Genomic DNA, 15300 nt, shown 5'->3' with positions numbered 1-15300 from the left:
CATTCCCCAAGGCTGTTTTGAACCTACTTCTCCTTTTATATCTTCTCAACTGGCTATCTCACCTACTTCTAAATATTCAGCAAATCCAAGGATTTTTAGCCTTGATTTCTCTTTCCTGAGCTTCATTTATTTCAAAATTGCCTGCTGGGACTTTTCTTCCTAGATGTTGCAGCAACATGTCTAATATTTTGTTAATTTCTTTCCCCAAAACTGTTCCCCACTTCCCTACGCTCCGACCTTGAAAATCTCTTTTAAACTCTCTCTCATTTGTCCTCTACACCTAGGTACCAAAATTCTTCTGATTCTACCTCTGCAATGCTACAGAATTGTTTTCTTCTCTCCTTTCCATTCCCAATGCCACCAACTGAATTCAAGTTCTTAGTTCTACAAGCCTAATCAATTTCAATTTTTTGCTAAGTTTTTTCCCCCTTCAATCCTTTTCTGACTAATTTTCCTTTTGCACAAATCTGATCATATTCCTCTACTTCAGAATTTTTTTAAAAGGACATTTTACTCCCCCTCCTCATTGTAAAAACAAATTTTAACATTTGTTTCTGAAAATTTTGAGTTCTAAATCTTTCCCCTCACTCCCTAAGACAGGAAATAATTTCATGTAGGCTATTCTCAGGAATCATGTTTGTCATGTTTCCTAAATAAAATCTGAACTCCTAAGCCTGACATTCAAAGTCATCTATAATCAGGTTTCAAAAACTACAAGCACTCAATACTATTCCTGTATACAACTCCAGCCAAATCATAAACATCTGCCATCCCAGAAGAAGCTCAAGTTGTTCAGATTTTTGCTCATACTATAACATCTCACCAATAAATTTCTACCTATTAATGTAATAGCCTATCCAAACTCCAGTTTTTTCCAGCCGTTAGTAATTTCTCTCTTGTCTATATTTATAATATAGTTCTTGTGGATCTTATTTATTCATTATATTTCAGCTTATATACTTATTTGGCTGAATCTGTCTTAGAAATCTTAACATGGTAAGGTCTTTGAGAGCAGGGACCATTGTATTTATGTACCTCTCCCAATAGTACCTAACATATTGTATGTTAAAGGTTCCTAAGACATTTTTGTTAAATGGGGCACTATGCCTATGGATGCAAATTACTTGATAAAGTATCTTACATCCTTACATGCCATATAGGTGCTTGTGGTCTGAACGAACCTACAGTTAAGGGAAATCATAGTTACTATTTTAAGCAGTACTGACAAGGTGACCAATTTCAACCTGGAAGGAAAACTCTAATGACCAATTTATCACATTTCTAGTCAATATTTCATTAACAACTTGGATGGAAAATACTGAAGATATCTCAGAGAAAACTCTGTTTGAAAGAATAACCAATATGTGAGTTGAAAGAATCAAAACTCAAAATTATCTTTAAAGGCTTAGACAATGGACAAAATACAATCCTTCATGCATCTCTTATTCTGCTAACAGAGGCACTTCCTGTAACAATGTGTAATGGTGTAACCTTTCCATTGCCTGTTAGATAGTCTTTGATATTTGCTGAAATAAAACTATCTCATTACTTTGAAGCCCATCTAGTCATAAGCCTCTCCAAAATTAGCTAGGCTGGTCCTAACACAAATGCCTTGTCACTGGAATTATATTCAAAGCTCATCCACCAGTTCAACAGGATCTACAAAAGCTTATTCTTCTTTGACATGGGAGTCAGCTCCCATAAGGAGGAATCACAGGAGTCCAAAACCACAAAGCGAAAACTTAACGAGCACAAAACTCAAGCTCTACATTTAGGTCCAAACCCTCCACTACAAACAGCTGTCACCTCTCTCCTTGAGCACTTGAACCCATTCCATCCTGTGCTCTCCAGGACACTATCACCACCATCCTCTCCCCAAAGCATCAGTTCCTCACCATCTAATGGCTTATCCCCAAACTCATTCAAACATACCCAAGTCTTCACTGTTCTTAAAACAACATTCACCAGACCCTCGTAATTTCTGCATCTTTCCTTTGTCAACAAAACTTCCTGGAATAGGTTATCTACACTCACTGCCTCAACTTCCTGTCCTTTCTCTCAACCCTTTGCAATACGGATTTTTACCTCATACCTGCTTCTTCTCAAGTTACCACTGTTTTTTTTGCTGATTAAACTTTATGGTCTTTCTTCAGTCTTTATCCCTCTCAACCTTCCTTCTGGGTCTGACAGTTGACCACTCTCTCCTGAATACCCTCTTTTCTTTAGGTGTTTGGGAAATTATTCTTCCCTTTCAGTCTCCCTTTACTGGCTTATCATCCATACCACAATCATTACATGGGTATTTGCTGAGATTCTATAGTATGTCAGTTTCTCTTCTCTAGACGTTCTTAACCTTTTTGTGTCACAGAACCCACAGGCTATCTCATTAAGCCTACAGATACTTCAAATTTCGTTGAGGTTAGCAAGAATAAAGACATAATTTTTCCTGGTCCAAGTTCACAAACTAGATGAAAATCTATCCACAGTCCCATAAGAAATCTGTGGCCAGTCCCCCCCCAGGTAAAGAATCCTTGGCTTACCTCAAGGCAAAATACCTTCCACACTCAGAGAGAGAAATATGGAAGTCACTCACATAATGTAGCAGATCATGTTTGTGTATGTGTATCTGTTTGTGTATCATGTTCTGATTTGTCATACGGATTCTTTCATTTATCTTAGTCTGACTACATAGCATGACTATAGTGAAAATATACTCAATAGGAAAGTATATGTAGAATCTATACAGAATTGTATGCAGTCGTGGGGAGGGAGGGAGGTAGTGGGGGGTGGGTGGGGAGGGATAAAATCGCAATTGTATGGCAGTGATTGTTAAACATTAAAAAAATAAAAAAAATTAAAAATTTAAAAAAAAAAAAATCCTTGGCTTTAGGCTCTCTCTCGATATTCCTGTTAGCTCCCACAGATTTATGCAGATGACTCCCAGACTTATATATCCAGTTTTCATCTCTCTGCTGAGCTTCTGTCTCATGCTACCAATTGCCCATAGTCCAAAACAGAACTCATTACCTTTCCTCTAATATCTCCCCTCTTCCAAACTTCCCTATTTCTATCAAAACCATTGCCATCCTTCTAGGTTCCTGGATTCACAGTATCTGTATTATCCTAGACCCCTTACTCTACCTCTCCTGTCAGTAGGTATACTTTAACATTATGTTATTTAAACTCCAATTCCTTTTAAAGTCTTTCTTTAAGGGCCCTTTTCTGAATATGATGTTACTGTATTGTAATTAATAAAGGATATGTTTAGTATTTTTGCTTTTCTACCTTTCTTTTTGGCTGAGGTCTTTATGCCCCAAACATAGATATTTTCCAACTTCTATGGATGTCTAAGTAGTATATAAATACCTTTTTACTCTTATTCAATAATAACCAGAGTGCTTATCATTTTTAAATTTTTTTTACTTTATTTTTCTTTCTCTTTAATATAATTAATTTAGTTTTAGTTTTCAACATTCACTTCCACAAGATTCTGATTTTTGAATTTTCTCCTCCACTCTCTCCTCCCCCCTCCCCAAGACAATGTGCATTCTTATATATGCTCTACTTATACATTCCTATTAAACATATTGACATTAGTCATGATGTAAAGAAGAATTACAACTATTGGGAAGAACCACGAGAAAGAAGAAACACATCTTTAATTTTTTTAAGGTTCTACTTAGATCCTTAACTTAATGCTAATTTTTCTTTGGGCTAGATTTGTCTAAGTCTCAAAGTGGTACATTAAAGCCCTCCACTACCATAGTTTTAGTGTCTATTTTTAACTTTTCCTTTAAGTATTAGATGCTATAATTATTAGTTATGTGTGTATGTGCATATGTACAATGTTTTTATACTGATTTGTCATCAGTCATGTTTGTCTTTGTCTTTTCTACATTAACTGCTGCCTTATCTAGATCATGATCACTACTCTGCCTGTTTTTTAGAGCTCAGCTGAAGCAATGTAGATTTTGCTCCAGTTCCTCATTTAAAGTCTATGTGAGTTAATGTGTTTAAAGTTTGTGTTTTTATAATTAAAACAAGCAAATGTGTTGTTGCTCTTTTTGCTCCCTTTTTCCATTTTATGGATTAGTTCATCCCACTCACATTTATAATTATGATTGTTAATTCCATGTTTTCCTTAGGTTTCCTCCCACCTCCCTCTTTCCAAATAAGAAGAAAGGAGAGTATTTGCCTGACAATGGTAACACTTAAAGGTTTGCAAGGCACTTTGCACATGTTAAGTCATAAGTGGGTTCTGACTTTTTCTTCCTTCCCTTTTAAATCCTCCCTTCAACCCTGGAGATTGTTTTGCTTCTAACCATCCCTTATCTGTGCTGTCCTGTCTGTTAGACCTCTCTCTGCTCCTCCCTTGCCCCACCTGCTCTGATTTCCCATTCTAGCTTAATATGTTTCTGTACTGACATCTGTGCACATGGAGAGAGGTGCCCAACCATGCATCTTCCTTCTCTTTCCTTCTCTGGCTGCATTTCATGTCCCCTGAGGTAAAGTGGCAAGGGGCCTGGTGAGATGCAGAACCACCTGAGGATCAGACCTGATCTCCCCACTGCAGTGTGGAGAGACTCCAGTACAAAAAGGAGCAGCCTCTGCTTTGACCTCAGGCTTTCCAACTCATACTGCTTTGTGTTAGGAAAGAGGAAGAAGAAAGTCCATGGGAGATGGGACTTCCATTTCCAGCTGCACCCGTTTCTCCCATCTTATCATATGCCTACCATCTCCAGCCTCTTGTGGGAAGGAGTGGTGCCTTCTACTTAATAATAAACACTGACACACCTGGTCAGACCCTGCACACGCAAACGATTCGGAGCTCCTCTAGTCATCATCTAAACCCCACATCCTTTTTTCTACCACCTGTTTGCTTATTTCTATCCATCTCAACCCTAACTCACCCCACAGTTCCCATTAGACACCACCCACCTCTCCCAGTGTCCTCTGGAATGCCTACTCTGTAAGCTACAGTCTGCCCTTCATCCTAAATCTTTTCCTGTCCTACAATCTTCCATCTGCTAGCTATTACTGCCTCCCTTTCCAGTACTGGTCTCACCAAATGAGGCAGAGGAGCTGGGATATTCCTTATTTCCAGGTTCTTTCCCCACCTCCAGCACTCAGTAATCTTTGCTAGTCTTTTCTACCACCCAGTGAAAATCCTTGTAGCTGTTGTCTACAGAGCTCCTGGTCACTCCTCTGCCTTCTTCAATAAGTTCAGTCCTACCTTCATAGTACAGGACTTCAGCATACACATTAACTCTCCCTCAAACACCATAACCACTCAGTTTTTCAATCTACTCACTGCCCATGTGCTGCTTCTTCAACCCCCCCTCAGCCACACACAAAAATGGTCACACCCTTGATCTTCTCATCACTCACAAATCTTCCACTTCTGTGTTCAAGAGCTCTAAAATCCCCTTTTCTGACCATAATCTAGTCGCTTTCCATCTCTCCCTCCTTAACAAAATTACTCTTCCTTCACACTTTCAGTCTCTCAATCCCTCAGTTCTCTCTCAGGCCATCTCCCCCATATTAATCACTCCTCTTTTTTCTATCTTGGCCCCTTGGTGAACCAATCCAATGCCACACTGTCTTGTTTGGAACCCCTATCCCCCTTATCAAATCACCAATTATGCCCAGCCAATGGTTCAGCTTTAGATCACTCCCATCACTTGTCAACTTCACACCTACATGTGCTGCTGAATAAAGGTGGAGACAATAAGACAGACATTGTGATCACTGCAATTTTATGTCACACCATGTCAGTTGGGCTCTCACTGATGCTAGGCAATCCTACTGTACCTCTTATAAACTCACTCGCTCTCCTACTCCACAGCAGCTCTTCAAACCTCCCACGCCTCACCCCTCCCTCTCAGCTGAGATCCTTGCCTCCTATTTTACAGACAAAAATTGGGGCTGTCTGCTGTGAGCTCCCTCTCATCTTATCACCCAGATGCCTTTTGCCACTCTTCTCCTTCACACCTCTCACATGAGGTGTCCCCTTCCAGACTCCTCTACTTGCTCGAATAATCCCATTCCATCCTGTCTCCTCTAGCAGGTTGGCCCCTCTGTCATCCCCATTCTGTCCCTCATTTTACTGGCTCCTCTCTACTGCCCACAGTCATGCTCCTGCCTCCCTATAATGAATAAATCCTCACTTGATCCCTCCCTGCTAACTATTGTCCTATGTTTTTTTGGCTTTATAGCTAAGCTCCTCAAAAGGGCCATTTATAATTGGTGCCTACACTTTCTCTCTTCTCACTCTCTTCTTAACCCCTTATAGCTTGGCTTTTGACCTTATCATTCCACCTCTCTCCAATGACCAGTGATCTCTTTGGGACAAATCCAGTAATCGTTTTTCTATCCTAATTCTTCACTGACCTCTCTGCAGGCTTTGATGTGTGTTCATCTGTTTCTCCTTGATATTCAGTATCTCCTTTCTAGATTTTCAGGACTCCCCCTCTCTTCCTGCTTCTCTGACCACTCCTGGATCACACCCTCTAAGAATAGATGGTATCTCAGGTTCTGTCCTAGGCCCTCTTTTCCCTCTGTCTTATTTTACCCAGTACATCCTGGGTCATCTCCGGTCACTGGATTCAGATGGCTCTGGAGGAGAAGTGAAGCTGGTGACCTTGGCACAGCCTTCCCTCACTTAAAACAAAATCAAGTCATGTCATCATTTCTCTGATGGCATGGTCTTCTTTGGCAGTAGGCATATTCTACAGTTTCTACCTCTACTCCCGCAACTTTCACCTTAGTTCAGGCCCTCATCACCTCATCTAGATTATTCCAATAGCCTTTTAATTGATTTCCATACCTTAAGTCTCTCACCATGCTAGGACATCCTACACAAATTACAAAGTAATTTTCCTCAAACACAGACCTTACCATGTCATCCCCCTACTTGTTTGTACATAGTTACTGACATTATCTAACTCAGAATGTGAATTCCTAGAAAATATCAACTGTCTTTTATCTTTTTTTTGCCATATAGTAGGCACCTGACAGACTACTCATGTAATTCTAGTGGCTTTCTACTGCCTCTGGGATGAAATATCACCTGTTGTTTAGATTTTAAAACCCTACACAACTTTGAAGTTTCAAATGGATATTATTCTCCCTTTCCTACTCTGAGACCCAGACAAACTGAATTCTGTTCTTTACATACAACCCTCCATTTCTGACTCTCTTGTCTTTGCATGAACCACCCAACATGCCTAAAATGTATTGATTCTTTACTTAAGTGTCATAACTTTCCTCTCTTCCTTTTAGGATGCAGTTCAAGAACCATCATCTGTATGAAGCCTTTCCTGATCTTTCTGAACTACTACTGCCTTTCCACCGAACTATCTTGCATTTAATTACTTTCAATATATTTGTATTTATCAATTTTATATTTATGCTATATATTTACTTTTCTCTCCTCTATCAGAATACAAGTTCCTCCAGAGTAGGGATTATTTCTTTGTACATGCATAAACACTATATACTTATTTACTGAACTGAGGAATGATGGCCCAGTAGACCTTAGGTCAATGACAGAGGACTCACTGAGTATCATGCTCCAGGAGAAAAGCTACTGCATTTACTATTAGCCAGCATTTAAAAAAATACTATATCCAAATTAAGTAAGGTAGTGGATGCCACGATACTTTATTTAGATCATACCCTGAATCTTGTCCTCCAATTCCTGAAGGCAGTTTTTAGGACAACCTGTACAATTTTAGAATGAATTAGCAACGGGACTAGTTACATCACACAAAGAAAGGATAAAGAACCTAAGATGTTCAGCTTGAAGAAATGAACACTTTAGAAGAATGCATGATAGTTCTTTGAATATTTGAAAAGCAGTCATTTTATGCCCTGAAAAAGAATAGTTCATACACTCTTCCAGAGGGCAAAATTAAAGGGAGGTAGACTTCTGCTCAACATGATGGCTTAATAATCATAGCTATCTATCAAAACAGCAAGCCTCCTTTGCTGGGGGTACAGAGGTAGGAAAAATAATCATCAGGAATTCTGCAGGAACAGAGGCTCTTAACCATTTATTGGGTCTTGTACCTTTTTAGATACAAAATAAAATAAATAGGACTACAAAGGAAATCATATTTAAAGGAAATTATACTTAAATATAGCTACTGAAATATTTTTTAAAACAACTTCACAGAATCTATGTTAAGAACTTCTGCTATCAGATAAATTCTTGCATAAAGAGTAATAACTGAACTAGATGACTCCTAAAATTCTATCACTTTTCCCAAAAATATGCTTTCATAGTTTTGGAGAGATACTGTTACCTGTTAATTCTTTTACAGTAAGGACTTCTTGGTCCTGCAGAACTAAATCGGTATCTTCGCCTTGCAGGAGAGGCAGGGCCACTATAAAACATGTTAGGTTTTCTCTGGTGCCGAGGTTCTATTTAAAATTTTAAAAAGTTACAACAGTTATAAAATATTTGGACTTGAAAATTCACAAACTGCTTCCTTAATTAAAAATAAACAAAACATTACTGCATAGGAGCATTTAATATTTTTATTTCACCTGCCTCAGAAGTTTTATCCCACAACGATTTAATATTTTAAGTACTGAAATATAATAAATGGAGGCAAAGTAGTTTTACTTATGCAAATCAAAAAAAGCACTTAAGCACAAACTCAATCTAAAATGGGTAAAAAAAAAAGTTTCAAAAGGTCAGATTATATCTCATACCATGTCCTAAAAATCAATCTGTTTTAGATTAAGATCAGAACTGAGTTTACATTGTAGCATCTAACTTACTTTGGAACAGATTCAATTGCTGGCTATGAAAGGCAATTTAAGTTATCAGCACTTATAAAAGAATAAAACCCACACAAAAAACTATTTGCCTAGAATGCGAGTCAGTGGGGAAAAAAAAACAAGAATGGCACTTGTTAACTACAAGCAAAAATAAAGTTAGTGAAAAATTTCCTTCCACCCAACAAATATATATAGCACTTACTTTCCAGGGGAGCCTGGTAATGTACAGCAGTCTTCCTCTGTCTAAGATCATAGCGTTTTTGATTATCTTCTTCTCCATCTTCATCTTCTTCTCCATCTTCATCTTCGTCTTCATCTTCCTGGTCTTCACCTTCTTCAGAAGATTCTATAATTAATAATACACAATAATAAATCAATAAAAATAACAAGAAATTCTATAATTAATTTAGAATAAAAGTATAAAGGAAGCCTTTTGGTGGGATGGGGGGGAATTGGTTGGATTATTGCCTACTCAGTGGTCTGTTAACACCAAAGGAAAAAATAAGGACTAGTCTGTATACTTAGTTATAAGTTCAAACAATGAAAGACCATGAGAGGGATATGGAGGCACCATAGCTAGTATATAACATGGCTGCAATAGAGAAATAGTGAAGGAGTTACCTTCCTACTTGTCTCCTACTTTGGAACTCTTGCTAGCTTTGGTTATCATCAACACTGTTCTGATTTTTTAGGCTTAAAGCAAACAGAGAGTAGAAGACAAAAATTTTAGAACCAATTAGCTTATAATCTGTGAAAGACTGTGATTAGGCCTTGCTGATACTACACTTATTTTTCAGCAAATTGGCTCATTCTCTACTGCCCTAAAAACATGCCCATGTCTCCTCCATTCTAAAAAATCCCTCATTTTCTGCCCCCAATATTGTCCTACATCTGTTTTGTCCTTTTAGCAAAACTCCTTGAAAAGGTCATCTACAACAGGTACCTATACTTTTTCTCCTCTCACTGGCTTCTTAATTCCTTAAAATCTGGCTTTTGATTCCATCATTCCATTAAAACTGTTCTCTCCAAAGTTATTAAAGATCATTTAGTCACCAAATCCAATGGCCTTTTCTCAATCTTCACTCTCCTTGACTTTTCTTGCAGCTTTGACACTGCTGATTACTTTCTCCTCCTCGATATTTCTTCCCTCTAGCTTTTCAGCATACCACTCTTTCCTGGTTCTCCACTTACCTGAAAACACCCCTTCTTGGATCCTCCTCCAGGTTATACCTTCTCATCATAGTGTCCCTCAGGATTCTCTCCTCAGCCTTCTTCTATTCTTCTCCCCCTATACTACCTTTGCTTGGTGATCTCATCAGCAACTATGGATTTAATTACCATTTCTATGCTGAAGATTCTTAAATCTACCCATCCTAACCCAAACTCTCTACTGATCTACAATGTCACATCTCCCACTGCCTTTTAGATACCTAGAACTCCAGTAGAGATCTTAAAGCAGAACTGAACTGAACTGAAGGTAACATTATCCTCCCAGGACCCCAGGCTTACAACCTAGGAAATCATCATGTATTCCTCACTTTCTCTCCCCCCAAACATCCAATCTGTTGCCAAGGCCCATGGATCTCACTTTTGTAACTAACATCTCTCAGATACACCCCTTTCTCTCTTCTAACACTGCCTACAACTCTAAGTGGAGGCCTTCATTACCTCATACCTGGATTACTACAACAGCCTGCAAGCTGGGTCTGCTTATCTCAAATCTTTTTTACATTTCATTCACCCTCCACACAGCCACTAATGTGATTTTTCTAAAAAGCAGGTCCAATCATGCCACCTCCCTACTCAATAAACTCCAGTAACTTCCTTCTTGCTTCCAGGAGCAAACACAAAGTGCCCTAGCATTTAAAGGCCCTCATATCCTACATCCCCTTCTACTTTACTCCCCAACATGTACTCTTTGATCCAGTGACACTGGCCTCCTTGCTTTTCCATGGAACCAGACACTCCATCTCTCTGCTCCAGGCATTTTCTCTAGCTGTCCCCCATGCCTGGAATGCTCTCTTCTGCTTCAACTACTGACCTCCCTGGCTTCCTGTAGTTCCAACTAAAAATGTCATCCTATCAAAAGTTTTTTTCAAACCCTCTTAATCCTAATGCAATTTGAAATTATACAATAAAGTGACTAAAATGTCCATATCCTTTGACCCACAGATTTGACTAACAGGTAGATACTCCAAGGAGGTCATTAAGAAGAAAGTCTCCAAATACAATAAAATATTTATGCTAACATTTTTTGCGGTAGCACCAGAAACAAAGAAAATGATCACAGACCAGGGAATAGGCTAAACAAACTGTGATACATAAATGTAATTCAGTATTACTGTGCTATAAGATAAATATGATGAATAAAGTGATGCAGACTGAGATAAGCAGAGCCAAGAAAACAAAAAACAGAATAGCTACAACAATTCATGGAAAAAAAGTCACATAACAAGCAAAAATGAATGTTGCAAAATCAAAAAGAATAAGCATGACTTTAGGTAAGAGATATGAGAATACCTCCACCTCCCCTTATTCCTTTGCAGGGGTGGGAATCTAAGAATTGTGAAATATTTGTTTTCAGATTTTTTCTGATATTTTGCTGTTTTCCTCCCTCTTTCTTTTTTCAAAGATATTCTTTTATGGGATGGCTATCTTTGAGAAGGGAAGAATACAGATACAGGAGGAAATCTGGGCAAAGTACATACAAAGACAAGAATTTTTTTAAAAAAGGGATTGTGCATGTGGGCGGAATGAGGAAAATAAAGCAATTTCCCAACTATTCCTAAGTTATATTTTCATAATCTGGCATGGCTATTTTGTACTGCTATAAATTCTCAGAATGACTCATTCTAAATGCAAACAAAAAAGTACACTAAAAAGGAAGTGTAAATAAATTTACCATTGTAAGGGAACATATGTTATTAGCATGCTAATAACACACACCTACAATATAGTCACTTAAAAAAAAATATTACTAAAGTAGTGTTCACAAGTTTACCAAGTCTTTTTGATCTACACATTAGATATTTTATTGAGTTCTTTAAAGTAGTTACAGTAAACCATGTGTCTAAATTTTAAAAAGAAGGTTTTAAGTTGAGTTAAACATTTAATTTTAAAGTTCATCATTTTTAGAGCCCACAGACACATACAATTACTTCAAGATACTCTGTCCACTATCAACTGTTTCTGCAACTGGTGTGCATAGTTTCTTTTTTCATCAATCCTGTTCTTACAGCATTAGGATAGTGTTACTTTAGAAGGTTATTACATTTTGCATGTGTCTTGAACCACTCACCCACCTGAAGGCAAACCTACTTTTTTCTGCCTTTAAAATTAACTGCTTAAACAACTGTATATTAGACTACTCAATAATATAAAAAGATTCAGCTATTAAGACAATCAAGAATGAATGTTCTATCTTATTCTATCCACTTACGAAAGTGATATCCAAAATAAAATTTCATTGTTCCTTTAGTAACTTCATCTGAAAAACTACATTTCACATACTAGCTTCTGTATGACAGAAATTAAGTTTCCTTTTAAACTTAATTCTCAAAAATCCAATTATCAACATTACTTTACTAAAACCTAAAAGGCAATACCATATACTAATTCACTGCTGAGGATAGAGGAAGGCAAAAATCAGTTTATTTAACTTAAGAACAATTTTTAAAAAATCATCCTATTATTTAAGTGATGAAATAAAGTAATCTGTGTCTCAAGTATGTTTGATGCCAAAGCATTTTTTTAAGCAACTAAGTGGTATTCCTATAGAGCTCTGTTTGGTTTGTATTATGATGAAAAAAGTTGTTTGGTTTTTTTTTTGATATCTCCAAGGGTTACAAGTGGTATAATTTCCCCACAAAAAAGCAGCTTCCTATTGAACAAAGATATTTCAACAGGCTATTAAAAGAGCTCAAAACCAAAAGAGCACTCACCTACACTGCCGTCTTGATTATCAGTGGTTTCCTCATCAGTTCTTTGAACATTTTTTTGCTTTCCTCTGGAGTACATGTCAAGATTTTCCTGAAATTATTTAAATGAAAACTATTAACACTTTTTGTGCATTTACGTATGAGCAGATCAAAGTAAGATTCTATAAAACTATAAACCTTACTTAAAAAGGAAGTGTAAGAAGTATTTTAAACTTCTCACAAATTTTAAAGCATACACAAACTTTCTCATGTCTAGGTGATGTCATTTTTGCATTCAAGTTTTATAAGACAAGAGCTTCGTTATTGAAAAACACTTCACCAAAGCCATTTTAGAACACTGTAACACCTTGAATTTGTATTACAAAATAATAACCACTGCTGTGAGCAATAGCTACTAATTCCCCAAACCCAACTTTTCCTCAAGTAAAATAATACTTTGCAATTATACAGCACTTTTGGGTTCACAAAGCAGTTTCACATGCACTACTTCATTTGTTCCTCACAATAACAGGATAAAACAGGTATAGGAGGCATCATTATAGTTATTTTAAAGCTCAGAAAACTGAAGTTGACAAAATGTAAATGACCTACAAAGGAATGGATAAACAAGAATGTGGACAAACTCAATTCATTAAAGACTGATTTTGGTTAAACCTATACCTCAATTATTTTTTGCAATAAATAAGGAATTCTTGACACCCTTCCCACAGGAAAGTGATGAGTGATTAAGTCAAGAATCTTAAGTAATGGACACTGATCAGGGATTTAAATAATTTTATCCAAAAAAAAAAAAAAAAAGACTGGTGATGCAGAAAATTAAACTGAGTATACATAAAGGGGGAATGTAAACATTAATTACTTCTTCAGCATCATTAAATACTCCCAGGTCTTCCAAGTCAATCATTCGACGTCTGCGCATCTTTTTCATATCATCCATTTTCTGTAACACAGCTTCAGCAGTGCTAGTATTAAAAAAAAAATTATACCTGATATAAAAACAGGCTGGCACAATTACTAAAGCAATTGCAAAGTACATATGAATGTAATGGAACATTACTATGGCACAGGAAATGAAAAAAAGTGAGTTTCAGAAAAATATAGAAACACTAATAAAAAAAAAGCAAACTGTAGAGAACAATTTATATAACAATATGGTAAAGAAAAATCTCTCTAAAACACTTAAGAACTATGATCAATACAATGATCAACCACTACTCCCGAAGACATTGATGCAACATGCCAGTCATTCTCCTGACAGAAAAGTGATAAACTCAAGGTGAAAAATGAGATATTTTTTTAGATATGGTCAATGTAGGAATTTGTTTTGCTTGATTGCCTATTTATAACACAAGTTTTGTTTTTTATTTTTTCCCAGGGCATGGGAAAAGGGAGGTGGAAAGGAGAAAAAAAATATTTGTTAATTGAAAAATTAAATTTAAAGTATACGTGAAAAAGTATTTAAGAACACCATTGGTGAGATATTAAAGTAACCAAAAATGTTAGAACACTAAATATCTTCTCATATGATGCTTAAAAAAAAAAAAAAAAGGCAAACCTTTCATACCCCTCTCAGTTAGGTATTTACAAAATGCCCACAAGATTCCACAGCAGTGAAGAAGGTATAAGATGATGGATGCTATCATACAAGTTTCAGATAAAACCAAAGTGTATTTTAACTAAGAATTTATTTGATCATTTTGTCTTCTTATTTACTGAGCGCTCCAAAACCTCAAGGTAACACAAACAAATTCATGAGTTGGGATAGACTAAGAGGTAAAAATACTCTAATTGTTGTTAAGTCTAATATGGTAATATGGAACCAAGTTTCACAGGATGTATATAGTAATAAATCAAACTCTTACAGTTTATTTCTTTTCTTAGTCTAAAAAAATAAATTACTTACTGTTCTAAGTAAATTTATATGCAACTTTTGCACCTTCATATTTACTTACTTTGTTATAAGTTTGTCAAACAGTACAGACTGATTCACTGTGCTGTAACGACTTCTGATCCTACAACTTCGGCGAACTTCTACATCACCATTCTCTTCATGAAGATGCTCTGTAGTTTGAACAGAATTTCTAGTCCTCAGTGACCGAGTAACTGGAATCACTTTGTCTATAAAATACATGCATATGATATAGGTACATAAATGACATACACATCTGTGGATATATAATACTGAATGTAAAAAATTTTGCCCTAACTTTTGTTTCAAAGAAACTTAATTTTTTTATGTATACATAGAACAGAGAGAACAGTAGCTGTCCTGAAATGAATGGGCAACTTTAAAAGTTGTACTTTAGAATATTAAAATCACAGTATCTCATTAAACCTATACTAGAAAAAACACAATTCCTAATTAGTAAGACAATTTTTATAATAATTTTTTAGTCAATTAAAAAATTAATCCTCTAGCATATTCAATCTTTGATTCTCAAAATGACACAACGGATAGGTTTTAATAGCTGGTAATGCACTTCACGTAAATTTAGCATACAGTCACTGGAAAGTACAAAAAGTTTTTTAAAAACCTTTCAATACCATCAATTCATACATACCTGCATTAGCCAAA

At 36.4% G+C, this 15300-nt stretch overlaps 1 protein-coding gene across 1 annotated transcript in view; it reads right to left on the bottom strand.

Moving 5' to 3' along the window:
- The window catches only part of ATAD2 (ATPase family AAA domain containing 2), an 87828-nt gene that overhangs the window by 60165 nt on the left and 12363 nt on the right, over nt 1-15300 (bottom strand). Inside the window, exons 4-8 of the mRNA XM_072603154.1 lie at nt 14678-14843; nt 13585-13687; nt 12729-12816; nt 8990-9133; nt 8307-8424 (exon numbers count right to left, since the gene is read on the bottom strand). Coding sequence (XP_072459255.1) covers nt 8307-8424; nt 8990-9133; nt 12729-12816; nt 13585-13687; nt 14678-14843 — 619 coding nt within the window. The remainder of the gene's footprint in view (nt 1-8306; nt 8425-8989; nt 9134-12728; nt 12817-13584; nt 13688-14677; nt 14844-15300) is intronic.

The sequence above is a fragment of the Notamacropus eugenii genome, chromosome 4 (assembly GCF_028372415.1).
Source record: "Notamacropus eugenii isolate mMacEug1 chromosome 4, mMacEug1.pri_v2, whole genome shotgun sequence".
NCBI classification, from domain to species: Eukaryota; Metazoa; Chordata; class Mammalia; order Diprotodontia; family Macropodidae; genus Notamacropus; species Notamacropus eugenii.
Note: the sequence above shows the minus strand (reverse complement) of the source record. Positions and strands in the feature narration are given on the sequence as shown.